This window comes from Saccostrea cucullata, unplaced genomic scaffold (genome assembly GCF_032062105.1).
Source record: "Saccostrea cucullata isolate Sc308-1 unplaced genomic scaffold, CSIRO_AGI_Scuc_v1 ctg3378, whole genome shotgun sequence".
In the NCBI taxonomy this organism is placed as follows: domain Eukaryota; kingdom Metazoa; phylum Mollusca; class Bivalvia; order Ostreida; family Ostreidae; genus Saccostrea; species Saccostrea cuccullata.
Genome location: NW_026919315.1, coordinates 8,247 through 34,722, shown reverse-complemented (window position 1 = coordinate 34,722; position 26,476 = coordinate 8,247). Strand labels below are relative to the sequence as shown.

General features: G+C 32.8%; 1 protein-coding gene across 1 annotated transcript in view; it reads left to right on the top strand.

Moving 5' to 3' along the window:
- Positions 1-22,761, top strand: part of LOC134229290 (G protein-coupled receptor kinase 5-like) — a 37,702-nt gene extending 14,941 nt beyond the window's left edge. The window contains exons 2-16 of the mRNA XM_062711009.1: positions 5,379-5,465; positions 8,176-8,288; positions 8,608-8,685; positions 9,837-9,940; positions 10,721-10,813; positions 11,427-11,631; positions 13,002-13,192; positions 14,021-14,058; positions 16,039-16,128; positions 16,247-16,335; positions 16,860-16,979; positions 17,742-17,879; positions 18,419-18,556; positions 21,706-21,837; positions 22,421-22,761. Of these exons, the coding sequence (XP_062566993.1) occupies positions 5,379-5,465; positions 8,176-8,288; positions 8,608-8,685; positions 9,837-9,940; positions 10,721-10,813; positions 11,427-11,631; positions 13,002-13,192; positions 14,021-14,058; positions 16,039-16,128; positions 16,247-16,335; positions 16,860-16,979; positions 17,742-17,879; positions 18,419-18,556; positions 21,706-21,837; positions 22,421-22,438 (1,634 nt within the window). The 3' untranslated portion in view covers positions 22,439-22,761. The remainder of the gene's footprint in view (positions 1-5,378; positions 5,466-8,175; positions 8,289-8,607; positions 8,686-9,836; positions 9,941-10,720; positions 10,814-11,426; positions 11,632-13,001; positions 13,193-14,020; positions 14,059-16,038; positions 16,129-16,246; positions 16,336-16,859; positions 16,980-17,741; positions 17,880-18,418; positions 18,557-21,705; positions 21,838-22,420) is intronic.
- The last annotated feature ends 3,715 nt before the right edge of the window (positions 22,762-26,476 follow it).

The following is a 26,476-nucleotide window of genomic DNA, read 5'->3' as shown; positions in this document are numbered from 1 at the left end:
TTTGATGCAGTCAGGGACCGCTTAATTAGTCATATGATGTGCAGCCCTGTATATATATTAGTAGGAAAGCCGAGGGATCGATTTTCTACCTGTGCTCAAACTGTATTGATTTGTCAGGTAAAATGAATTTTGATCATGGTTATGATGATAAATCCTCATAATTACTTAATGTTGCTGCACGTATGGCCAGCACAAGCCAGGATGAGAAGTCCATGCTGAAGGAATCGTGTTCAGTCATTAATGGCGTAATTAATAGGGAACATTGTGTTACCTGTTGGAACTTGTCATTTGCCATGTTTGCATTATATTGTATTCAGGGGGAAAAGTGAGGAAAAATTTCAACTTGTAGCATATTCATGGTTGAAGCTAGATTATTATAATTTTGTAGTTCCGATACAGTGGAGCGTCATTTATCCAGACGCTTTGGTTCCTAGTTAATTTGTCCGGATATCTGAACTACCAGTTTAACAAGACAAAATAACATTTTAAAAAATCTGTTCCGATGAAAAGTTGTCCGGATACTGAAGCATCCAGATATCTGAAGGTCCACTGTATACTCTGTAAAACATCAAACTTAAAAAGAGAAAATACGAAGTAACTATAAGACACTATGTATATATGTACACTCAAAGGCAGTCACCAGGTTTTTGGAAAGGGGGAGGGGGTAGTGGCCAAGGGTCTAGGAGAGAGTATTCCCTTATTCAATAATCAAGAAGAATTTTAAAATGGGTATTTCTTTTGCTATTTCTAGCATTTTCTGAAAATTATTTTTTCCCCAATAATTTGCTTGAAATAAATTATTGTGTCGAAAATAATATGAGATTTCTTCTAAAGGGAAATGGCACTCAATGTACCCTTCCTTTTAACCATTCCATGATTTGGATACCACTGAAAGGTGAATCGGAGAATTAATGTGTTGAATTTAAAGACAGATCAGTCCTTATTAGTTTTGGTTGAGGACTAAAGTTGATAATTTCTATTCAGTCTAATCTAACACACTTTGTGTAACCCTAGTTTTAATTAGGAGATTGGCATGAAGCATGAATGGCAGATACACAACTGGTCTCGAAACACAGGTAATATCTTTTTTTTTATCCATGGCAAAATGCCAGGTGGTATAAAGAGTTCAAAATCATATGTAGATGGACAAGGGAATTCAGAAGGTTATTGTTCAAGTGCAGTAAGGGTATTTGATGTAAACTACAGTCAAATCAGCTTTTCCTGACCCTAGATACAGTGTAACCTGTTTTCAAACCTCAAAATATAGACGTTACAGAGTAACACTTTTTTAAACCCTTGTACTATGATTTCATTAGCAGAAAAAGAATTTTTTTCATCATTTCTGCATGTAACACTCAAAAATTTTCACTGTCTGCTATATTGTTGGGGATTTGACTCCAGTGACCTCTCCAAGAATATTAATGAAAACTCTAGTCTACCTCCTGGTGTCTCCCATATTGCAGGAATGGGTCTGAAGCTATTTCAGTGTGTGTGTGAGATTATATCGGGAGAATGGGAATGCTCTTATGTTGATATCATTTCCATATCATTACAATAAACGCTCTTGGTCGGTATGAGCAGGACACAGCAGTTGATGATGTCGATGGTGATAATTGGGTAGATGTAGTACATTTCTCAGCGGGAAAATCATTTCGTTTAAAGATTTCAGCCAAGGTAGATGCGTTCAGATGAGTTAAAAGGATTGAAAAATCTGTTTTGTTGCTCCCTATTAATTTTTTTATCTTCAATTCTTCTTATTTTTGAGGTTTTCTTAATGTATTTGATAGTGTGATTTAGTAAATATATTAAGAATTCTTTTCTGTAAAAAAAAAAGAAATAAAGTGCATGATTTTCTTAAATGACGTACAACGAAGCAGACATTGGTATCACGCAGATTTCACAGTCATTTGAGTAATGTTGCTCCGATTACGGAACTTTGTAGCCAGACCTGCTGTTAGATTTCATTCACAGGAAAATAATAATAACCCACAAACCATGAAAATAATAAACCCACAAGTCATGCCCAGAATATGATGCAAGACTTGGTCCTGATTAAAATTACATTGTACATGTACCTTATTTTAAACATAATATGTTTACAATATGAAAAGAATTACGTCTGCTGAAGGCATTTTAGTGCTCATTTTCTTTTTTATTCCAAAAATGAAATATTTGTCATGTGAGAAGTTAAAAAAAGAGAGAATTAAGTTGTAAAAAAAATTCTTTTATCCACACCCTAAATTTGAATATTAAGGTTGTTTGTTCAGTACTTTTATAAAGAGAGGCTCTTAAGTGGAAATAAGAATTTGTGCAGATGAAGGATACGTCATTTGTTGAATCTAAAAATTTTAAAACCATAACATAATCATGATAATGGGGATAGTTTCTGTGGTTTAAAATTTTTGAGAACTCTTTTTGAAAAGTAACATATTAATATTTGTGCTTAAAACAATTTTATGTAATTCTATTTGATTTGCAGTAGCAAAAAAAAGGGGGGTTGCTGTTGTGATAATTTTGATTGAATATCTAATTGCAGTTTTCATTTAAAGTTGAAATATGAACAATTCAGCCACAAAACATTCCTACTAAAGCCAAAGAAGACACTTTTTCAGATGGTCGACAAATCTTTAATAAAATTAGGTCAATTTATCAAATCATGTAATTCTGCAAATTAAGGCTTTGGGCATGCATGCAGGTTTCTCATGGAAATACACTTTGAAGGATATTATCACCAATATCTTGTTATCCACAGTTGCCTATAGCATGATAGGCCGGCCAGCTGTTGGTTTTTGTTGTTATTGACGAGAGTATTACCGGGTCATTACCAGGTGACATTTTATTGGTGACCTATCATATACTAATGTCCTAGGCTGCCCCATACCTAGGCACAGGTACCTAGTACACAAGGGGTCTATACAATAAAACATCCATGTGTTTACCTGAGCTTTTGAAAAAAAAATTGATATTGCTTGTTTGATTATTTACTTATTGACTGATAAATCAAGTATGTACATGCACTAGTAAATAACATCACATGCACTTGTAAATATAAGTAGAGTGCAAACTTTTAGTAGAACGTCGGTACTATTTGATCACTATTTAAGTACTGATAGGCAGGTTAAATTCAGTATGTAAATGTACATAAAGAAGTGTTTGAGAGGCTTGACCTAAATTTCTTCATCAGATGTTTTGAATATAAAACCATCCACTTTTTAAAGTCTCTCTGTTATACATATATATACATATTAGCTCTTAAGTACCTTTAAAGATCTTTTTTTGATTTTTACTGACACAATTGAGCCTTCTTTGAAACATAATACGCAGTATTCTGATATATTGTTTGAGTGTTTTTAGATCCTTTGAAATTTGCCAGTCATATGCTATACGTGTCTCTAAACCCTATATAACTTTCTTATTTTCTTTAATTGGCTTAATTAAAATGAGTCATTTTGGTACAATCTTGAGAATTAGTAACCCAAAAACTTTTTGCGTCATGTTTTCATCATGGTGCAGAGTTGCTTTCTGTTGCTGTAATAAAGTGATTTGAGATTGGAAGACCCATTTTGGAAGTTGCCAGATTTGATGGGTAAATGTGGCAAATCCTGCAACCAAAGATGGATAGGGCATTAAGGAGAAAGAAATGAAATGGCTTGATCAACGATTGAAATTTATGCTTCATACAAAAAAAGAATTTTATCTCCTTCTTTTTCTAAGATTCCATTTTTCTGCTGAATTTTAGTTGTCTGTGCCTAGCTGTATTGGTTCCATCATTGTGTGAATGGTTTATTATGCTCGTTGAAGTTTGAAATATTAAAGGCTCGCTCTAATCTCAGGTAGGGGGGAAAGGGAAGACAGGCCCGCTGAGTCTGGGCTCGCTCGGAATCGAAAAGATGAACGTATAATTCAGACTTAAGTCATTCACTTATGCTACCCTCTCCTGATGCCATATTGATTTTGAAATCTTTAAAGTGCTTCATTACTTTTTTAAGACCCTTTCTTTAGGTCGAAATTTTTTTCTTTTTGCTCTGTTATCTAATCGGAACTTCTTATCACGAGTTACATAAGAATAACTACTCTCTTTGCTAAAACCTCACGACAAGAAAGCAAAAAATGGTATTGTTGGTTTTATATTTGGCAAAATTTCACTGCAAACGTCTTCATATTCTCATAGATCTTTTTAGGATAATGTGTGGAGTTATTTTGTCATCCTTATCTTCACAGTTTTTGGGTTTTTTTTTTATGAAAATCTTTCATTCAGTTGCAATCTATCTTGTCTAAATAGCAGAGGTTCCAGGGGTCAAAAGAATTCCATTCCTCATAAATAATTACTGTTGTAATATATATTGTATTTAGACTGCTTAAAAAGTATTGTTACAGTAGCTTATTGCTGGCTTGTTGCATATATAGACAGCAATAGCTAGAATTCCTTCCATCTCAACTGCCAATATGTTAAAACTATTTTACAGACTTTATGATAAACCATGTGGAATCATTTGCACTAGAGAGGTCATAAATGCCTCATCTAGACCTAACGTATGGTGTGGTTTGCCATCTTGGAGTGTTTATAATTCATCAAATCCACAGAAGTCTAGATTTTATTAGGAGTGTATCAGTTAAAAGAATTTGAATTGAACATCTTTATGAATTATAAACACCAGGCCTAAATTTATCATTATGTAGAGGGTGATAAGGGGAGAAATTTTACTGTGTATTGTTTTAGTTTGATTGTTCTACATGTGGGCTTTTTGCTCCTTTTTACTACAAATTTAAAGCTAGAAGAATATTTTATATCTATGATAATGAGTAAAGTTAGTAAACTGGTAAAAATTTATTTATATGTGCCTTACTTTGAAAAACCAAAAAAAAAAAAAATCTCACTGTAAATTGAGAGACAATTTTCCATGACTTTTAATTGTGGCTTAAATTCTTATTGAGAGAACCTGAGGGATAGATGACCATAATCAGATAGTAAATATAAATTAAAAAATTATTATTACGTATGCCCTACCTTGAAGAAAGGGGAAGCATGTTTATTTCTAGGGTTGTCTGTCTGTTTGCCTGCTTCTGTGCAGCTTTTGCAACAGTGGCTATAACTTGAATTATTGGGATTATCATATTGGGCACATTGAAGGTCAAGGCAAAGTGAGCCAGATAAAGGTCACTCAAATGCACAAATCTGTTGAGTCAAGGTCACTTAAATACAAATAGGATATGGCTGCTCTCAGAATGCATTGTATTACCGTGGTAGTTTACCTCATAACACTACCAGTATAACCTAAATTGTTGTTTAAGTCAAAGTATATAATGTTTAAAAACAAATATTACTGAAATGTTTTCAGCAAAACACTTTTCTTTATTCTTTTTTTCTAATTTTACAGGAAAGCGAAAAGGAAAGAGTAAAAAATGGAAGCAAATCCTTAAATTTCCACACATATCCACCTGTTTACATCTACGGAATACGATACGTAAGTCGATACTGGGATATATTTTATATATTATCTGATACCTTTGATCACATTCCTTGTCACTTTATAGAGAATATTGCAGAAAAAGGCCATATTTGGCAGTGTAGAGTTCAAACTTACACACATTTGATTTTTGCAAGGTCTGGATCATTATATGATTCATAAATTCTTAATTTAGTGAAAGAGGACATTACTTACTTGCGTAATAAATATTTATTGTGCTCCTTCAATGGGGGGGGGGGGGGGGTTAGACAATATTTATAATGTTTTAATCAAGACTTTAAGTTAGCTCATCTTTGATTTTGAAGCATTATTTGGACTGATCATTTGAAATGATGGATTTTTAGAGTTGATCCTTTGTCAAATAAAACTGGGACACACATTGTAATTTTTCAATAGCAAATAAATGTCCTCTGTGTTCCCCACCCACCCACAGACCTTGAGCCCCGAGGGTTTGTGGTCAAGATCATATTTACCTGTTACATTTCTATTGTCCTTGTGTGTGTGTAAACAAATAGCACAACAAGAGACAATAAGTTCCCGTGACACAGATCTGTCGATATATGCCCTGACTTCCCCTGACCTGGGGATGTTTTACGCGGTATTGATCGGGTTATGATCAGTACGGGACACAGATACGGTAAATCAAGATCTGTGCTACCTGGGAAGGAGAGATTTGTGGCCTGTGAAAATAAACCCATCGTCTATCAGCTGTTAAAAAACGTTTAAATGATTGTAAGAAATTTTCGAAATTAAAACCATCGAGAGAAATAAATTTTAAGGCCGTGTAAAAAAAGGAAAACAAACCCAGCTGTGTTTAGTCTGTGTATTGGACGTACTTTGTTGACTATATTCAGAGATATGATAATCAGAGAGACAATATGAATGTGTCAGATACATGAATATACTAAAGTAGCCAAGAAATATTATTCGGAAACACGTGTTGTATTGATGTAATATATCAGAGGGAGAAAAGTAATAAGTTCATACATTTTATATTTCAGTCGGTCATGCCATGAGTTTTTGTAAGGTGCTAAATGGATTACTGTCTGGTACTTAAATAAGCTACATCTTAAGTTTTTTTTTTTCTTAAAGATTGTCAGACTTAAAGGGCATCTTATTATAGAAATACAGGACAAGGACAATGGGTGAAGTTTGAGCCAGATAGGTCCCAATGGAGGGAATATATTTTGGGCAAGTCATATCAAATGGACAGACAGACAGATAGACAGCTAGACAAACAGTTCAACAGACTGACTACTTGTAGTGTAATTCTACTTTGACAGTGACAGAAGAAATGTATTTCATGTGAGCTCTGTTTTGGTTTTAATTATGGCATTCAAATAATGGCATTGGGGTAATAAAACAGAGAGAAATAAGTCCCTGTTTTGGGAACCTGGCATATCTCAAGAGCCCAGTATTCACCTGAAACACATTCCCCCTTTATATTTATGCAAATGTGAATGCCAATGATTACAAAAATAAAGCAACTCTTTTCATGGATTACTTGAAATCGTGGTTGGTTCTACATCTGTTGGGTCATTGTAAAACTTTTTTTTTGATTTGGGTAACATTGTTCCCGACTGATAAGCTTTAGAGCTGCCATAAATCACAGAATTCGTGAGTAACCCAGATTTATCTCGTGTTATTTTTTCTCTCTCTCTTTCCCCTCTCTCCTAAGAATTGTGGATTCTAGTAATTGACCTCATTTATTTATTAGCCTAGTGAAGCACCCTATTTCAAGATTCTGGAATGCTTTCCTTCTCTGATGATTAGCATTGAAATGAAAGAATTGGTTAATTTTGTCTTATCAACAAGTTCTTGAAGATGCAACACGAACTCTATTAAAAAAACGTGGCCTAGTTAATTATACCTTGTCTGATTGCACCTTAGTGATTAAATCATTGAGTTTGTTGTGTCATTCAAGGTTTTTACTTTTGACTGGTGTGTATTAAACGTTAATGTTATGGCAGGTTTACCTATTGATTTAATTATTTCCTCAAGGTGTGTGGGAGGATAATATGATAAAAATTTATCTCGTTTTCACACCTGACTGGTTTTTATGTCTCAGGTGATTAAAAACTAGAATGCATATTTGTCACCTTCTTACTTTCAGAAAATAGATATTGCATTTAATACCTCAAAGATATATAAACAAATTTTACATTGAAATATTGAAAAGATTTAATATTAGTCAGTGCAAACCTCAGGAATATGAAGACTATACTGATGACTTTTAAATGGTCATCATTTTTCCCCATAAACAAAGTGTCAGTCATGTTGAAAATTTCACAATTATTTTAAAACTTAATTAGATATTTCCAATGCTTCCGACAGGCGACAATCAAAATAAAAAGAGGGAGGATTTAGAAAGGTGTGTTTTTGATGCAGGTTATATATGTATCAATATATACATACTGACCCATGTGACAAATGCCAGGGTTGTAATACAAGATAACAATTTCAACAAGAGGGAAAAATTAAATGTTTTGCCTATACAAGTCCCTGAGTTCACAGGTTGAAGGATAATTTTTTTAAGTCCACGAACCAAAGAGCTTCTATCTAAGCTAGCTCAAGAATCTTGAGATGAAACATGAAAAATTAGCTTTATAAAAAGCATAAAGTGGACTTGAAATGTACATTTTAGGCTTCTATTCTGTTAATTATGATTAAATTCTCAGTTTCTTTGAATTCTTTTATTTTTTTGTAGCTAATACATATGAATACCTTGTTGACCAACAACCAATAGGGAGGGAATTGTTCCGATTATTTTGTTCCAAGAAACCAGAACTTGCCCGTGCCATCAAGTTCTTGGACCAAGTGGTAAGAAATTCAAAAAAAATATTTCTTAAAAAATTAACAAATCATGGTCTTTCAATTCTGATACAATAAAGAGAAGCTGTAAATATCCTGATTTGTGATTATTTGTCAGGTGTGAAGCACCTGGCAAGCTTCTCTGTATTTACCACAAAAACATGATTTTCAAGTGATCAATATCTATAATAGCATGTTGAAAATGAGATTCAAGGATTAACTGCCATTATTTATATCGACTTGAAGAGAGTTTCATGTTTTCAGGATTATAAAGATAATTGAAAATTGTTAGTGTTTGATGTAGATCTGCCATCGTTCTGTTTTTCAGGCAATCTATGAAGTGGCACCAGATGAAAAACGGCAGGAAGAAGCAAAAGCAGTATATGAGACATATCTAGACCCCAAGGTAACCCTCAGAGATGTTGCTACTAGGCCCGATTGAAGATCTACCCAAATAACAAGCCATTACACAGCTCTGATTGAAAGTGCACACATACCCACAAAGCATGCAGTTAACTTGGCTTTAATTGAAAGAGCACATGCACACACAAAGCATATAGTTACACTGAGCTGTGATTGAAAGTGCACATGTACCCACAAAACATATACTGTATGCAGGGAAATTTTCACACCCCTTTTATTTTCGCCCCTTTTACTCTAATCTCAATCAGGCGAATTTAAAAAGGGGCAATTAAAAAAAACCAGTATAATTTCTTAAACAAAACTATGACTGGGCAAATTTAAAATGGGACAAAATTGTTTGCAGGTGTGAAAAGGCGAATGATCCGAAGAGCCTGTATGTACAGTAGTTAACACTGGATCATCAGATCAAACTGTGCGATACTCAAAACAAGCGTTTCGTTAGATCTGATGATCCACACCTGTCAACTCGACGTGATTCAACCCTTTGGATCAAGTTACTGTTAAAATAATATATATATCTAACCTTTTATTTCAAGACATCATAAATTTTTATAGATGCTATTACACTATGCTTTGATTGAACATGGATATCTTCTCACAAAGTACCAAATATAGTAATCTAATTATACATCTACAACAGGTTGAAATTAAGCACCCAAAAAATATATATTCTGTTTGTAGGGAAAGAAAATAGACTACTTGTAGAAATGATAATAAATACACATGTAAATATTCACAAAGCAACCGGAAACTGTAAACCAACTATTATTTGCATCATCATTTATTCACAATGCGTCAGTTTGGAATCAATCCACAACGATTAATTTTTGCGACTGAGGAAACATTCTATATAAATACAAAGCAAAATAAATGGTTTGCAGCAATTAATTTTCATGAGTAAAAGTAGGTGCCAAAACTCACGGATATTTGTCGTGCGCGAATAGAAGTTGGTTTACAGTATAATAGTTATCTAATCTACCCATCTGTCTAGTATATTAAACACCAGTGAATGATGTTTATATTCATTGGAAATGAAACAAGTTGAGTTTGCAGTCAACTTGACAGTTCCTTATACCCTATGCTGACCATTTAGCCCACAAAAAAATTATTTAATATTTTATAATTTTGTTTCAGTCTGATTCTTACGTGAGTCAGGTCAATGGAAATCAAATTACAGCCATTCAGGAGAGTATACACAGTCACAACTGCAGTAAAGAAATATTTAACCCTTGTGTAGAGTAAGTACACTGAACCATTCCTAAAATGTTTAAGGCTGTACATCCCTATCCACTCTTGTATTATTTTGTTTTAACTCTGAGAATTTTCAACAAAAAAATATTCATACTTCAAAATTTCACAACTGCAACTTACTGTATTGGGAAAATTTGATGGGAATGGATTCTTTTAACTTGCCTTTTTTAAGGAATGGTAGTTATGTATTTCAGTAAGAGTTATCTCTCTTATCAAAGTCACTGTGTACCTTAAGCTTGTATAACGCACTTGATAACAACATAATAAAATAAAAAGAAAGATGGTAAACTTTTGATGGTTAAAGCTCCAAAATGTACTTGAACAATTTATTTAACAAATAAGATATCATTTTTAGAGTGCCATTGGGATATGACATGAAATTGGTCACGTGATCAAATTCTATAACGCCCGAAGGGCACTATAGTAGATTTGATCACGTACCGACTTTATGTCATATTCCATTGACACTCTAAAAATGATATCTTATTTCTTATATTTATATTTTTATTTCTATTCATGTTACAAAGACGAAATGCTCTATTTAGACTTTGTTATTGAATGCAACATAATGAATATATATACTACGTCATATGAAGTCACAGTCAAGACTTTCTAAAAGTCTTGTGCAGTTTGCTTTCCATACACAAGAAAGTCTGACTGATGTCATTGAAAATTGAATTTCATTTTTTTAGCATTGTCATAGAAGGAAAGACACTGGCAAATGTAAAAAATTTTTTTGTAATGTGTTCTTTGTTTTCATTTTTCAGATTAATTCTAGAACATTTAAAAAATGAACCATTTAAAGAGTTCCTAGACAGTCTGTTTTATAAAAGATATTTACAATGGAAGTGGTTGGAAAGGTAAGGAAACTGATTATATCACAAAAGTAAGACTGGATTCTTATCTTTCTCAAAGTGGAGGTTTTCAAAATTGTATCTACAGCAAGATCATATTTTGGGGAGAAGCATGAGTGTGCTTTTTGATTAAAATGTTGAGTTATCTAATATCAGAAATACATTAAATGGCAAAATGATGTTTTTCAGTATGGAATATTTTCTGAGACATTTTTACTTTATGCATTTGACTCAGGTGTGATTTGGTAAAAGTATTAATGATTGAAAGGTATCATATTATACCAAAACTTTAAAAAAAAAAATAGAAGAAGAAATGAACACGGGTATAAGAAAGAAAGTTTAACCCCACCCTCCAAAAAGTTGTGTTTAAAAGTGTAACAAAATGGGATACAAACATTATATTTGGAGAAAAAGGGTGTTTGGGGTTGAGGAGTAAGAATTCGATTTTAACAAATTCATATTGTACTGAATAATGTGTATCAATCTACAAATTTTAGAATGTATATATTGTACTGAATAATGTGTATCAATCTACAAATTTTAGAATGTATATATTGTACTGAATAATGTGTATCAATCTACAAATTTTAGAATGTATATCTTTACTTCTTTTTTTCAGTCAACCAGTCACAAAAAATACATTTCGAATGTATCGGGTATTGGGTAAAGGCGGGTTCGGGGAGGTGTGTGCGTGCCAGGTCAGGGCCACGGGGAAAATGTATGCATGTAAAAAGCTGGAGAAAAAGCGAATCAAGAAACGCAATGGGGAGAGAATGGCACTGAATGAAAAACAGATTCTACAAAAGGTCAACTCAAGGTTTGTCGTAAGTATCTGGGTTTTATTTCTATCTCAGTTGCAGTTTAAGGTGAATTGACATTTAAATAAGGGAGACAACTTTTATTTGGATAATTGTCTGTTATTCCCTTATACAATTGTCTAGTGGAAAGGCTATTTTTGTTCAAATTTTGCTCCTCAACCTATGCTGAAATTGTGCATATTTTAGTAGTAAACAAATGAATTTCAGTTGAAAAAATTGTAAAGAAAAATTTTATGTGTTGCAATCAGAGGGTTAGAGAGCCTTAATGCGAATCAAAGTCGTGTATTTGTTTTCCACTTTCCTTTCATACTATTCTCTTGATATATAACTATGTTATTCCAGAAGTGACCACAAAAATGTTTAGAACGTGCAGCATATAATTTTTTCCTCCTTGTTATGAGGCAATTTTTGTAAAGTTCATAACAAACTGGTACAGGTGGTGGATCGTTACGTTCCTTTCCTTGTGTCTTTGATCAGAGCTGTGTAGTTCTAAGTGGAGGGGGTTGTAGATACAGTGGGGGTTTTTATGATGCAGACAACAGAAGAGGTGTGAAGATAATGGTATAAACATACACCTCTCATTGTAAAAGTAAATAGCTGGGGTTTTGTGGAGGACTCAAGCTATTATCACTTCTCTCGGCTTTTGAAGTCAGGGAATGAGTTCTTGAAGGGAAAAGAATTTATTTACAGAGAAATATATATGTTGGCTCTGAGAAATGTATTAACACCATGGTTTTTTGCTGGTATTCACTAAATGCCTTTTCCTTTTTAAGAGGTTCAGAATACATGTACAGTTATGATTATGATAGATTGAATTTTAATTGATGAAAAGTAAAAACAGAAACTTAGTAGTGTACGTGGGTTCAACTTTCTGTGTGCATTATTTGTTGCAGCCTTCATATCCAGAAAACTGCATGTTGTGGATTTAAAAATAGCTAGCTCATATGTTTTGAAAATTGATTCTCATGATGTATTCTGGCATTCAGATTTTTTGTAGTTTTCAATGTGATTTTAAAGTGTTCAGCATAAAAAGTCTCTGTCTAATTGACAAAAGGCATGTATATTGCAGGGCAGGGTTGAATGCAGAAAAGTCATACCATCTTCATTTACTTAAAATATTAGGGTTTTTTGTTCTTCTGCAAAGATTTTTATGCTTTGCTGTATGCATTTCAAAACACAAAACTTTTATTGGTATCACTGATTTTTATTAAGTTTTGAAATCAAGAAAAAAATTGAAATTCAAAATTAATGAAAGTTTAAATCCAGTATTTTGAACAGTGATTGCGCTATGATAAATCAAGTGCTATGAAATTTGTAAATTTTGCAACTTTGTTTGATATACTTGTACTCATATGTCAAATGATTTCATATTGCAGGTTAGTTTAGCCTATGCATTTGAAACCAAAGAGGCCCTGTGTTTAGTGTTGACTATAATGAATGGGGGAGATTTAAAGTTTCATATACACAATATGGGTAACCCAGGTTTTGAGGAGGAAAGAGCCATTTTTTATGCAGCAGAAATTACGTGTGGATTAGAGGACCTCCATTTAAAGGGGATTGTATATAGGTATGTTATATGTAATGTGTGTTCTTTTTTCCATCAGAAGCTGTAATAAAGCTTCAAATTATTTTTTAAGGTGAAGAGAGAGAGAAAAGATAATGGAGAAATAATGCACACAGCTTACACAGGGAATTTATTGGTTTTGTTTCCCTTTGTATGTGAACCAATTCAAAATACATTAGTGTTAAAAAAAAAATCTTGGGAAAAAAAAAGGTTTTTTAAAACGATTATATTATGAAACAATTAAAGCAATATGAGCTGCAACTTTGATGTCAGAATTTTTTGTTCTAAATTGTAAATAGTTATTTCAATGACGGAAAAAATAATGTAAATAAACTTCTGTTGTTCATATTTCCAAAGGAAGAACTATATTTATAAGCTTCGATTTAATCAAAATTACATTATTGTCGTCCTGTACAATAATGATTTCTTATTTAAAACTATATATATTGGATTGTATTTTGAAGTCTTTCTTCTGCTTTATTTTAGTTTAATTGATCATAAAAGTTTAAGTTGCATACAAATTTATCATAATACATAACACATTTTAACAGCAAAAAGAAAAATTTCAAAAATGCAACTCATATATTGCTTTAAGCACTGATGTTCAGTAACCCAGATTGTATAAGGCATCGACGTGTAAAATTCTATATTAAATTTTATGTAGTCTAATTTTAATATTTATAATTAGTTGATAAATTTTATTAATACATGTACGTAAATGATCATAAAATTAATATATATACCCAATACCAATTACACTTCTTGGTTTTAAAAAATGCTTATTTAAAAGAAATACTTAATGCTGACTAATGTACTCAAGTTCTTTTGTAGGGATTTGAAACCAGAGAATATATTATTGGATGATCACGGTAAGTGTTAACAATTTAAACACTTCTATGTCTCGGATTTCTGTTGCTTATGTCGTTTAAGCTATGGATTGATTTATCATTTGCATAATTTTACCTAACATGCTACGTGCTACGTGCTCAACATCAAGTCAAAGACAGGCTATGTAATTAATTATCACGTCTTTTACGATAATTACCAGTTTTCATAAATTTAAGGGTTAATTGAAATGACTTTTAAAATGTGTCAGCAAAGAATTAGTTGATTTGTCAAGGAAGTAGATTTGGGTCACCATGGATACACAGTGATCTGTGCACAATTATATTTGCCAGTTAAGATAGCAGGGTTCTCCATCATTTGAGATTTTACTGTGTTGCAGAGTTTACGTGAAGCACTAATATTTCGCACAGTGTGACAAATATCATGTGCTGCAACTGAATCTCAATTCATTATAATTACAAAAGATTACAAGCATACATTTATTTAAAAACAGCTAATTCTTTACACAAATGGCATGGTCGTACATGTTTTCAAGGGGAACTTAAACGTTCTGAAAATCATGTCAGGAAATTCTGACCGATAGTCAACTACTTAACATTTTTTAGAAAGTAGATTTGCCGTGTTTATTTATCAGGATTATTAAAAGTTACCGCATTACAAAAAAGGGACTTATGAATATGCATAAAAATATTTTAAAGAGTTCCTTTTACATGCTGAAATTTCAAATTTTTCGGCAATTTATTTACATCAATTAAATGACTTCGATACGATGTTATGTTTGACTTACATAATTCTAGAGCCGTGGCTCTATAGGAAAGACATATTTAAATATTTTTCATAAATAATTCAATGTATTTTATTGCAAGCCAACTACCAATTAACCGGTACATTGAATTGTGAAAACAATTTATTTGTCTTTGTTCCGTCATGCATAAAGTCCAGTGAGGGTGTAGGAGATAATTGATTGATTACTCAAGGTGAAACCCTAGTAATTAAGTGTTATAACTTTTTGAATTGAAAGACGGTATAATTGTTTGATTAAAGTTTCAGTTAGAGAAAATTTGTGTGTTTAGATTTTCTAATTATCCCAACTCTTACTGTGTCGGCAAAATTTTTACTGTGTCGCATGCATGAAATTTGAATCGTTACTGTGCTCAAATGAAAATTTTACTGTGTCGGGAGCAACACAGTAAAACAGCTGATGGGGAACCCTGAGATAGTGTGAAATGTCTAGAGGGCTGTGCACATCCATTGTCTTTTGTGCTAGTGTGCTATGCCTTTTAAGAGCTGTGCACATTCATTTGTATGTTGTCACTTGTGCTATATTATACTGTAAATGTATTATATTTAGCGTGTACAATATTTGGCGGAAATTAATTTTTGAACAAGTTAGCAAAAATCTGATTTAGCATGTTTCTCAATGGTCTTATTTATGTCTACGTTTTTAAGACATTTATTGTTGTACTTAAATTAGCGGTAGTTTCTCTCTGCAAAAAGCTGTAAATAGATACTTAGCCAAATGTAATATGTTTACAGTAATTTGTCCTTCAAACACTTACAGTACATTATAAGTTGGTTGTGCTTAAATGTTCATAATTTTGAGGGATATACACGTTTATTACATCTATTGGTGCATCAATTAGTATATATTTGGCTTATGATGTGAGCATTTAGAAATATTTCAGAGTCAGATCTATCCACTTTATAATTTTGCATATTATAGAATACAGAGTGCACAATTTCTTCAACATGATGTAGAAAGTATACATACTATATAAGCCATGACCATTCTACCAAAGTTGGAGTGAGACCTCTTCTTTTTTGAAAAATAAAATAAATTAATTTATAAAACTACATATATATATGACTGCCAAAAATTCCCAGCCAGGAAGAGTTGCATAGAAGTAAAAAATGTTTACAGTTTATTTTTCCATATTTGTTTGGAATAAAGACCCCCCCTCCCTCCTGTTTACAAAAGGAAATAATGACTGATCTTTTTACAGGTCATGTGCGTATTTCTGACCTTGGACTGGCGGAAGAAGTACCAGAAGGGGAGACAATCAAGGGTCGGGTTGGCACCGTTGGCTACATGGGTGAGAAAACTTGGATCTAATAATTTTTTTATAGAAAGAAATTGTTTATTTGTATAACTATAGATGAGTTTGAATGTACATAAAATTTGACCTTGACTTGATCAATTTTATTTTTTAGCCCCTGAGGTGGTGAAGAACGAGCGTTACTCCTTTAGCCCAGACTGGTGGGGTCTAGGTTGTATCATTTATGAAATGATTGAAGGAAAGGTGAGTCATTTACAGAATTTATATCTGTAATCATTGTTTCAGCTCACCTCGACAAGGTCCAGTTCCTGACTTGCTTTTGATGTAGCAAATGAAAGACATTTTCTCGATTAGTAAACAGGTTAAAGATTTTGAAACAGGTCAATTCTCATCTCAATGAACTATTAGACCTACTTAAACAGAATTTGCATGAATATTGTTGTCAGGATGCATACTAACTATAAAGAAAATAAGATGTGAGGTTTGCAATACTTAAATTGATAACATTTATTGAGGTGAGCTTTGTAAACTTTAATTACATATGTTTTTCCATTTAGATCAGATTTCTATTGAATCAAAATTTCTGTTCAATCCATCAATAGTTAATAGATATTTTTTAAATAGAGAAAGGGTGTATAGTATTCCAAACCTGTTAAGATGCATTAAATCTGATTTGCAAAAAGTGATAAAACAAAGAAAGACATCTCATCGTTTAAATAAACACTGAATCAGTATAAATTAAGGTAATGACATTATTATTTTATCAGGGGCCGTTCCGGGCACGGAAGGAGAAGGTGAAGCGTGAGGAGGTGGATCGCAGAGTTAAGGAGGATCAGGAGGAGTACTCCGTCAAATTCTCCGAGGACTGTCAGGACATCTGTAAAAAGGTACGGCGATATCCTAGTGTGTAATAAAGTACGACTAAATCGTAATGTCAGGACATCTGTAAAAAGGTACGACAAAAACATAAAAAGGTACGGAAAAATCGTAATGTCAGGACATCTGTAAAAAGGTACGGATAAATAGCACAAAGGTACGACAAAATTGTAAAAGGGAAGGCAAAATCGTAACGTCAGGAGATCTGTAAAAAGATTAGTCAAAATCATAAAAAGGTATGGAAAAAACGTAAAAAGGTACGGCTAAATTATAATGTCAGGACATCTGTAAAAAGGTATGACAAAATCTTAATTTAAGGACGTCTGTAAAAAGCAAAATCGTAATAAAGTACGGCTAAATCATAAAAGGGTATGGCAAAAACGCAACGTCAGTACATCTGTGAAAAGGTAAGGTGATATCGTAATGTCAGAACATCTGTAAAAAGGTACAACAAAATTTGTTTTCAGGTTATTGGCTGGACATCTTTAAAAAGGTAATTAATTTGGGTTGCGTGGGATTGGAGGGGGGGTTGTTAGAGCTATGGCTATACATCTTATCATTAACAGGTTATTTAAACAATTTAGATGGCGTTAAAATGCAAAAAAGTCTATATATATTTTTTTTTTGGTATACTGACTTTTGTGGTTTAAAGAAAGGCACTTGATAAGGGAAAAATGGGTTGGGAGGGGGGCTGAAAGTGAGGGGTGGGGGTTCAGCAGAGTTATTTCTTCTGTATTATAAAAGATTGTTTTAATTTGTTTTGTTTTTTTTAGCTTCTTAACAAAGATCCAAAGTCAAGACTGGGATGTGGGCCCTATGGTGCCAAAGACGTCAAGTCACATGAATTCTTCAAAACGATAAACTTTAAAAGGTTGCGGGCAGGAATATTAAATCCTCCATTTGAACCTGATGTAAGTTAAGTTGTTAATTGATCATACATGTTTTAGATGAATCATACAAGACTAAACTGAAAAAAGTAAAGTAATTCAAATTAAATGGGATCAAGAAAAAACTTTGAGATAGCCAATGATTAGAGATAACGAGGGTTAATTAATTGAAGAATAAGCCATAGGGACTTCTAAATCATTAGACATACCCAGGATCTTAGGCATTCCAGATATTATTGTAAACCATCTATCATTTGTGTCATCTTTTATTCACAATTTGTCAATTTGAAATCAATCTGCGACAAATAATTTTCCCAACTGAGGAAATGCTCTTAACAAATACTTCAGGAAAATGAATGGTTCAGAGCGATTAATATTTGCACGTTAGAGTAGGTCGCAAAACTTTTGATATTTCTCGCACACAAATGAAATTTGTTTACAATATTGTGTGAGATACAGAGGCTCAACTGAGTCTATGCTCGAAAGTTGATAAATCAGGTATTTAATGGCAAATTCATTTATATTATACATAGAATTTAATAACTAATTCTTTAATGTTGCAGAAAAGAGCCGTATACTGTAAAGATGTTCTTGATATAGAGCAGTTTTCCACGGTCAAAGGAGTCAATCTTGACGCAACGGACGACTCATTTTATACAAAGTTCAGTACGGGCAGTGTATCAATACCATGGCAGAATGAGGTAAATAAATCATAGTCCATCATAAACTCACTACTTCTGTTTAACACGATGTATCAATACTATGGCAGAATGAGGTAAAGATAGGCCTTTATAAAGTCAGTACATTAAAATATGGTGATACCGAACCTGCTTATAAATTACAAACTGTTGCTTACAGTGAAATGTGTTTCATTCCCCATTGCTTTAAAATGTATTGTGAACTTAACGGATACAACAAATTACGTTTATAGCAAATCAAAATAGTTTGTGCTTGGTACTTCATTATTAGCATGTTCTATGGCACTTCTGTTTTATACAATTTATCAATACCATAACAGAATGAGGCAATCATAGGCTGCAACTTTAGCACCAGTAGAGACAGGACAGGACTTACACATTTTTTAACATTCATTACGTATAATGGCACCTTTTGGAATTTTTAAATATATATGACCTCATGACCTTGACTGATGCAGTCTCGTAAACCAGTCTTTAGCCAGAACTTTTATTACTTGAAATAATTTTTATTTTTTGGTATGAACAGACGAGACAATTACAATATGCCATAAATAATAATTCCCTCTTCAAAAAAAGCAGGAGACCACATTTCTTTTAAGTGATGCATAAAAATCAATGATATCAGAAATCAACTGAATACATTAAATGTATCATATTTGGCAAGAATGATATTTGGAGGAAATTAGGTTTTCAACAAGTTAGCATAGATTTCAGGAAGTGCCATCGGAATGTGTTGGATATAAATTTATTGTATTCGAGACATTAAGCGATGCACTCGCTAAATGTAATATGTTTACAGTATATTGTAATATGCATGGGGGTTGGACTTTAGAATTTTTGCATATTAATTAATCACAGGCTGATGGTGGAGTGTTTTTAAGTGAAGTAAAGTAGCATCCAGTTGTAAATTTATTAGAAATGTTTTATTGTTCATGTTATTTCATTATCTTATTGTTTACCTGAAATATTGATGCAATACACATTGCACTTCGACATTGTAATGTAAACAAATGCTGTTTTTGTGTTACTAGACGATCTAGTGAGATATTGTTGAACAGACAGTAAGGAACAGTTATGCTGAGATGTTATATGTCAGTTTTTCATCATTATCTACCATATTACGACTGTAATTTACTTACTTATTTCAGCATTATCACATGTGTTGTAAATTGGGCGCTTGCCATCTTTCTTACGAAGGAAGTAGTCATGTGACGTAAACATTGTCGTTTTACAATTGATGAGATCGAAATAACACTGTCCGTGTCCTCAAATATTTATAATTAATAGTTTAATGTTATTTTATTGCAGTATTGTCGTTTAATTATGTTTTATTTGACGAAATGTTTTGGAACTTGAATGTGTAGCGTAATACTTATGTGTTTGCATTATTGTTCGGTATTACTACGCCATGGATTGTGTGTGTCCGTTTTATTATATATTGTTTGGTGAACTTGTTTTATTATGTATATCGAATAGAATTTATAGCTCCCACTTTACATGTAGAAAGGACATTTTGAGCGATGTTATTTTCTTTGTATTACACAAAATGTATGTAAAGTAGTTCTGAGAGACTCCAGAAAGGACAATTATTCATTGGTTGTTGTGATCACGTGACCAATTATAGAAGGTTATATACAGGTGACACTCGATGGCTCGAACTCCGATCTCTCGAAGTTCTCTATCTCTCGAAGTGAACCTCCGGTCCCGTTTTTTTCCTCTATATAACTAAGCAAATTTACTCCTGATCTCTCGAACTTCCATCTCTCGAAGTTCTCTATCTCTCGAACTAAAACCTGGGCCCCGTTACACATATTTCATTGAATTTTACTCTCTATCTCGAGAAGTTTTGATTGCGCGTGTATACACGCCAATCAAGCGTAAAATTGATGCAGTCTGGACTTACCTGGAAACCGTGAAGGCCTTGGGCTGGCATGGAGGTGTTAATTGGGTGTTTACATAGATGACACAACACCTGTGGGTCGTCCATGTGTTGTTATAATCAATTGGTTATTATTCACGGGGTAAATTAAAAACAAATTCACAACTTATTTTGATGTGAAACCGAGACGATGATTTTTTTTAAATTAATTTATAGATGTTCGTTTTAGTAAGTTCTCATACACTATGAACTTTCATTTTGATTATATAGAGTCTACATAATCCTAGTATGGGAAATATTACACAAGAAATTCTTTTCTCAAGGTCAGAATACCGATTAAGAAAAATCTGGTGAACACTGGTGAAGGACCCATTCAAAGCCGCGGAATAGCCAAACCTACAATTGCTTTTCGGGTTTCATGTAATCATGAAATAAGAACAAATAACTATTGAATCTTTAGGAATTCGTTTTATTTATTTGAAATACAATCATTGTTGTTGAAATCAAGTAAATTACCTGTAAAATACGATTGAAGACGTGCATTGACATTATTTACATATACTTCCGGTATCTGTAAAAGTAGAACTTCGATGATCGGAACTGAAAATTCCGGATTTTATTACTTTCCATCTCTCGAACCCCTCGATCTCTCGAACTTTTCTCGCGGTCCCTTGAACTTCGAGAGATCGAGAGTCACCTGTATACGAGCAGCGAACGCCAGTTTCATCACGAAGATCGTAACGATCAGGTCACATTACGTCATCAACATCACTGACTGTAAATTACTAGTGACTTAGGTAAAAGAAAATAATGTAAACTAATACAAATTAAGTAGTGTATAATTTCTCCACCGCACGGACACCGCAATCCACTGTATTTTATTAGGCCAGAGATGTTAAGCTAGGACTTTATATACTCATACATGTACTGACTGTTTTGTTATATTTCATTGAACTTTGAAGTCTTTATTAAATGAAATATTTGAAACGAAAAATGGAACTTGGTTATGATTTACAAGGATGTGAAGTAAATTATCAAGGGTGTTTAAATACATGTGACGGGCTGAGGATGCCCCCCCCCCTTTTTTTTATATGTGGACGGATGTCATGAGTAGTCCTGATAAAAATATAATTTATTGAATTTACACGGGATGGAAACATTGTAAGCTGATTGTCATTTGACAGGGTGCTGAGGAAGCTTACAATATTTTACTGATATGATTGACTTCTTCAATTTGACATGATTTTAAAAAGCAGTTATGTTTTTATTTTAGATGATTGAGATGGATTGTTTTAAGGAACTAAATGTGTTCAATGAAGACGGGGACCCCCCACCTGACCTGATTGAGGAACTTCCCCCTCCCCCGCCCCGGGGTGGGCTTTTTAGCAGGCTCTTCAGAAGGCAGGTAGGTGTCATCTATGGAGGTTATATTGTAAAGTTAACCAACTATTATTCATGTCATCTTTTACTCACTATTCATCCATTTGTAATTAATCTGCGATGATTAATTTTCACAGCCAAGGAAACATCTCTACAAATACTAATCAAAATTATTGGTTCAGGGTGATTAATATTTGCGGAATAAAGTTGGTTGCAGACTCGCCAATATTTATCGCACGCAAATAAAAGTTGGTTTACAGTATCAGGCTCAAAGAAAATACTTTCAATCAACTTTTATTGGCTTTGCGAGAAATATAGTTTTGGAACCTTCTTTCAATTGCGAAAAAAAAAAAATTAATGCAAGTAAATCATTTATTTTGCTTAGAATGTGTTGAGATTGTTCATAGGTCAAGGAATTTAATTGTCACAGATTGACCCAGATTAAAAGATGACCCAAATAATAGCTGGTTTATAGTATACACATACAGTATATGGACTTAAGATATTGGTAGACATTGAATGTATCTCTAACCATCCTGTGTAATAATTAGATGCTTTGCCTGTAGGGGTACTTTTATACGCATTATAACGGTATGTTATTATTTCAGAATCGCGAGGCTCACTGACGTAGGGGAAATGGTGGTGCTGTCGGCTTCCATTGCTGCGATTAAGATCCTCCAAAAAGAAAATTTTAAAAACAAACACGTGGACTGAACCTGCTAACTATTGAGTCAGTGATCAGAGGCAAACCACCATGTTTTTATTACATACAAACTCAGGCTGGGACATAGAGATAGAGAGAAGAAAAAACGCTGTAGAAAAAAAATTGATACAGTGACAGGATCATTTTTTTCTTTCGTCTCAACTTTCAAATCAAAAATTGTCGACGGACATCAGGAGGTGTGGACAATTTTTGGAGGACTGAAATTTTGCTCGGACTTGCCAGTATTGTCTCATTAAGAAAAATATCTTACCTGTATATCTTTTGTAATCGTGTCATAGGGCGATTGATACAGTAGGTGAAAGTACAAATGTGTGTTTGTATAAGAGAACGATTCATATTGGTTGAATTTTTCTATATATTAGAATCACTTTTAAATATTTTTAATTATTGATAGAGATTATTCTATGTTCATGTTGTGCCCTGCCCCCCAAAATTATGTTTATTGTATGTGTGTATGATGATTATATACTTCAAAAAGTGTTAAACATTTTACTTAGGAGGGACCCCCTCCCCCCGCCCGGGGTGCCCCTCCGCCCTCACACATTCACCATCCACCAAAATAAAGGTTTTGTTATTGATGCCTCTGCCACAGTTATCATTAATTTCAGCTTCACAGAAATATAAATTTTTGTTCTTAATCTTAATTTCAAGTCTGTGGACAATTTTTTCCTTTCATGAAACGATTCCCAATGTTTAAGTGTATTCTCTTTTTTTTCCCCTTACAAATTGGTTGAGATTTATCTTCAAGTTTATTTTTCAAATCATGGAATATAATTTTGATGTGGAGTAGAAGAGAAAAGGCAAGGTGAAGAAATAAAATCATTTTATCTACAAAGGATTCCATTTACAGTGTCCTTTTTGTTAAAAAATTACTTACATAAAAGTAGTGCTAAAATATCTATTTCTAGAATGGTAGTTAAAGGTAGACTAATCTGGCATGTTTAGTTAGGAACATTCGCAGGCTACATCAGTGTCATCAATTTGCCGTTGGATCGTATTTAAATTTTTAGTGCTGCATCAGAGCAGGGAGAGAGTTGTATTTTAGGAGAAATTTGTGCAACATTAATTGAAAAAAAAAATCCTGGCTCACACTTGAATTAAAACATTTTATAAAAAAATTTATAAGCCATTTAGAGCTGGTTTCATATGAAAATTTACAAGTGTTAAAAAAATAAATTTGACACCATTTTAAAGTAAAAAACACTACTTGTATTTTTAACATGATTTTATGAAAATGGCACGTTTTCCCCTACGGAAATTTTTTTTTCAGTCAGATTTAAAAGGACTTTTCACATCTGACAATGCTCTAGCTTTAAGTAGTCATAATGAAGTATAGTTTGTAAAGAATCTCAAATGGGAATCTCCAGTTTTAATTATAGAAATGACATCACTTCCTGTCAGGAAACTGGGAATTGGTAAATCCCCATAGAGAGCATTTTGGAGCTCTGAATTCAGATTCAGTGCTTAATATTTTGGAACTTTTATAATATTGAGGCTGAAAATGTATGAATGATTCCTTCTATTTCTTACAAAGATTGTCTTTGATTTACAATTCATGATTGTTTGGCATTTTATTCATTGATTTTCTGCATAAATTATGTTTTAAATTGATGGTTTAATTTAAAAGATATTTTTTATAGCAAAATGTTTGTATATACATTAACACATTTGTGTCATATCAAATGCATTTCAAAATTTAAAGGCAAACCATGAAAATAAAAACGTCATAGAATGAGGCTGCTGGTTTCAGTCTTGTATTTTTTAATTGTTGAAGAAAATATTTATTGTATGGTACTTGTATCCGAATCCAGTACAAGTTTTCTACTTGATTCTTTGTACAGATAACATTGTATTTCAATATTATTTGAAGAAAAATGCACAGTTTTTGAAATTGTTTTCCCTGCACACTGAAACAAACCTTTATCATGGGTGTTCTTTGTGTCATATTTAAATTTTTTTTTATTTCAGCAGTCTCATTAAGTGGGTATTTAATTGATATTCCTTTATGCGCTAACCCCCCTTTTTTTTATATATATTAATTTAATGCTTTCCTGCTTGGCTTCTAGCATTTGGACACCCTTTCTCTTCCAAGGCTTTTGCACATTTTTTTATTCATGCAAATATATACTGGAAAAAAGTTGCTCAATATTTAAGTGATTTCAGTATTTGTTGGGAAGGAAAATTCACATTATTCTCTTGAGAGGTAAATGCCAAAGCAATATCTACACAAAACACATGAAATATCATTAGTACTTTGGATATTACGGTCCCTGTAGCATCATGACACAGAAGCACTAAGTAATATGTTTGGAAAAAAATTGCAGAATTTTTTAAGCACAGTAGACAGAACATTAAAATGGAAGGACATTTCCACAGTGTGGGCAAGATTGAACAAGAAGATGTGTACTAACACTATTTATATTAAGAAGGACTATAAGGTTCCAAATGTCTTGTTAAAAAGGCAAACATCGGTTGTGCAATGTATCTTAATATTTTTATTCTGTGTGCTTATGAACATTTGGAAAAATGATGTCAAATATTGAGTTTGATAAAAATGCTTCCTGAGTATTTTAACCAATATTTGATGTATGTTTCACTTTTTTATTTTTAATCACGGAGCATATTTTTTGTGGGGTTAAAAGAGTGAAAATTCATCTGTATTATAGCTAGGGTTAAGACATTACAATACAGCATTGATAAACATATCTGCCTCAGATGTTTTTAGCTGATAAATTCTTATGTTTAAAATTGAATGTTAATTTTTTTTATTATAAAAAAGGCAACAATTCTGGTACCCGATACCCCCCCCCCCCCCCATTCCCTCATCAAAATGTGTATGTCATGCAGATCCTTAAAATTGATAAGATGAACGACCTTTAGACTAGTTTACAAACCAGAATACTGTTTTTTAATGTAGATGTGGCCCGAGGTCATAATTACAACAATTTCTATAATTATTACCCCCCCCTTTTCTGAAACTGACCAACATCATAGAAGGTGTTGCGACTTCAAACATTTTTTTGATATCCAGTTTATGTCATGGAGATACATGAATTTTCTAACTTCACCTTCTGGTTTTGATTTTTTTTTTAAATGAAATTTATTTATTTCTTCGTTTTTTTTTTCGCGGCACTTGAAAATCTGCAGGACAGAGGTCTGTATTGGTAGCATTTGTACTCTAGGATTATCTTTATTCTGCGGAACAGGTTATGACAGCATTAAGACAAGAAACACAACACTTGGCAAAGCAAATAAACTTGGTGCTTATTGGTTTCTTGCCTATTTTATCATGAGTTATGGCCCTTTCAAGGCATGAGGTTATGTCCCCTAATAATATATTATTGTTTTGTTTTCCTTTCATTAATGTGATCAGATTTTGCTATCATTTACTGATATTAATTAATACTACATGTACTAATTATACAATGTTTGCTCATTCATTGACAAAATACCTGTCATTTCTGTGAAGTTGTACGTGGAAGCAAATTAATTTCTTTTCTTTTCATTTTGCCATTCTATGCTTATGTACAGCTCCCCAAACACTTCTTGCCTCCCTTAATTATGGCTTGAATGGTCAGTTGATCGCAATTTATTTCATGATATTTCATTCTGTAAGACCATGCACAAATATATATATATAAGATTACGTCACAATTAACATTCATATTTTTTTTCTTCCAAATGGATGAATAGTAATTGTCAGCTGTTGTGCAAGGTGTATCTCATTTAGTATATAAAACAAAAACAAATGTTTAAAGAGAAAATTCCATATTTGTTGAGTATATCTATATATCTCTAGTCAGTCTATATGTTTACCCCATCCTATATGTATTCATTCATATATAATTTATACAAAATGTCATCAACAATCATTATTTAACAACAAAGAACAATAAATGTTTTACAAAAAGTAAAAGATGTTTCTTGTTTTCTTATGTTG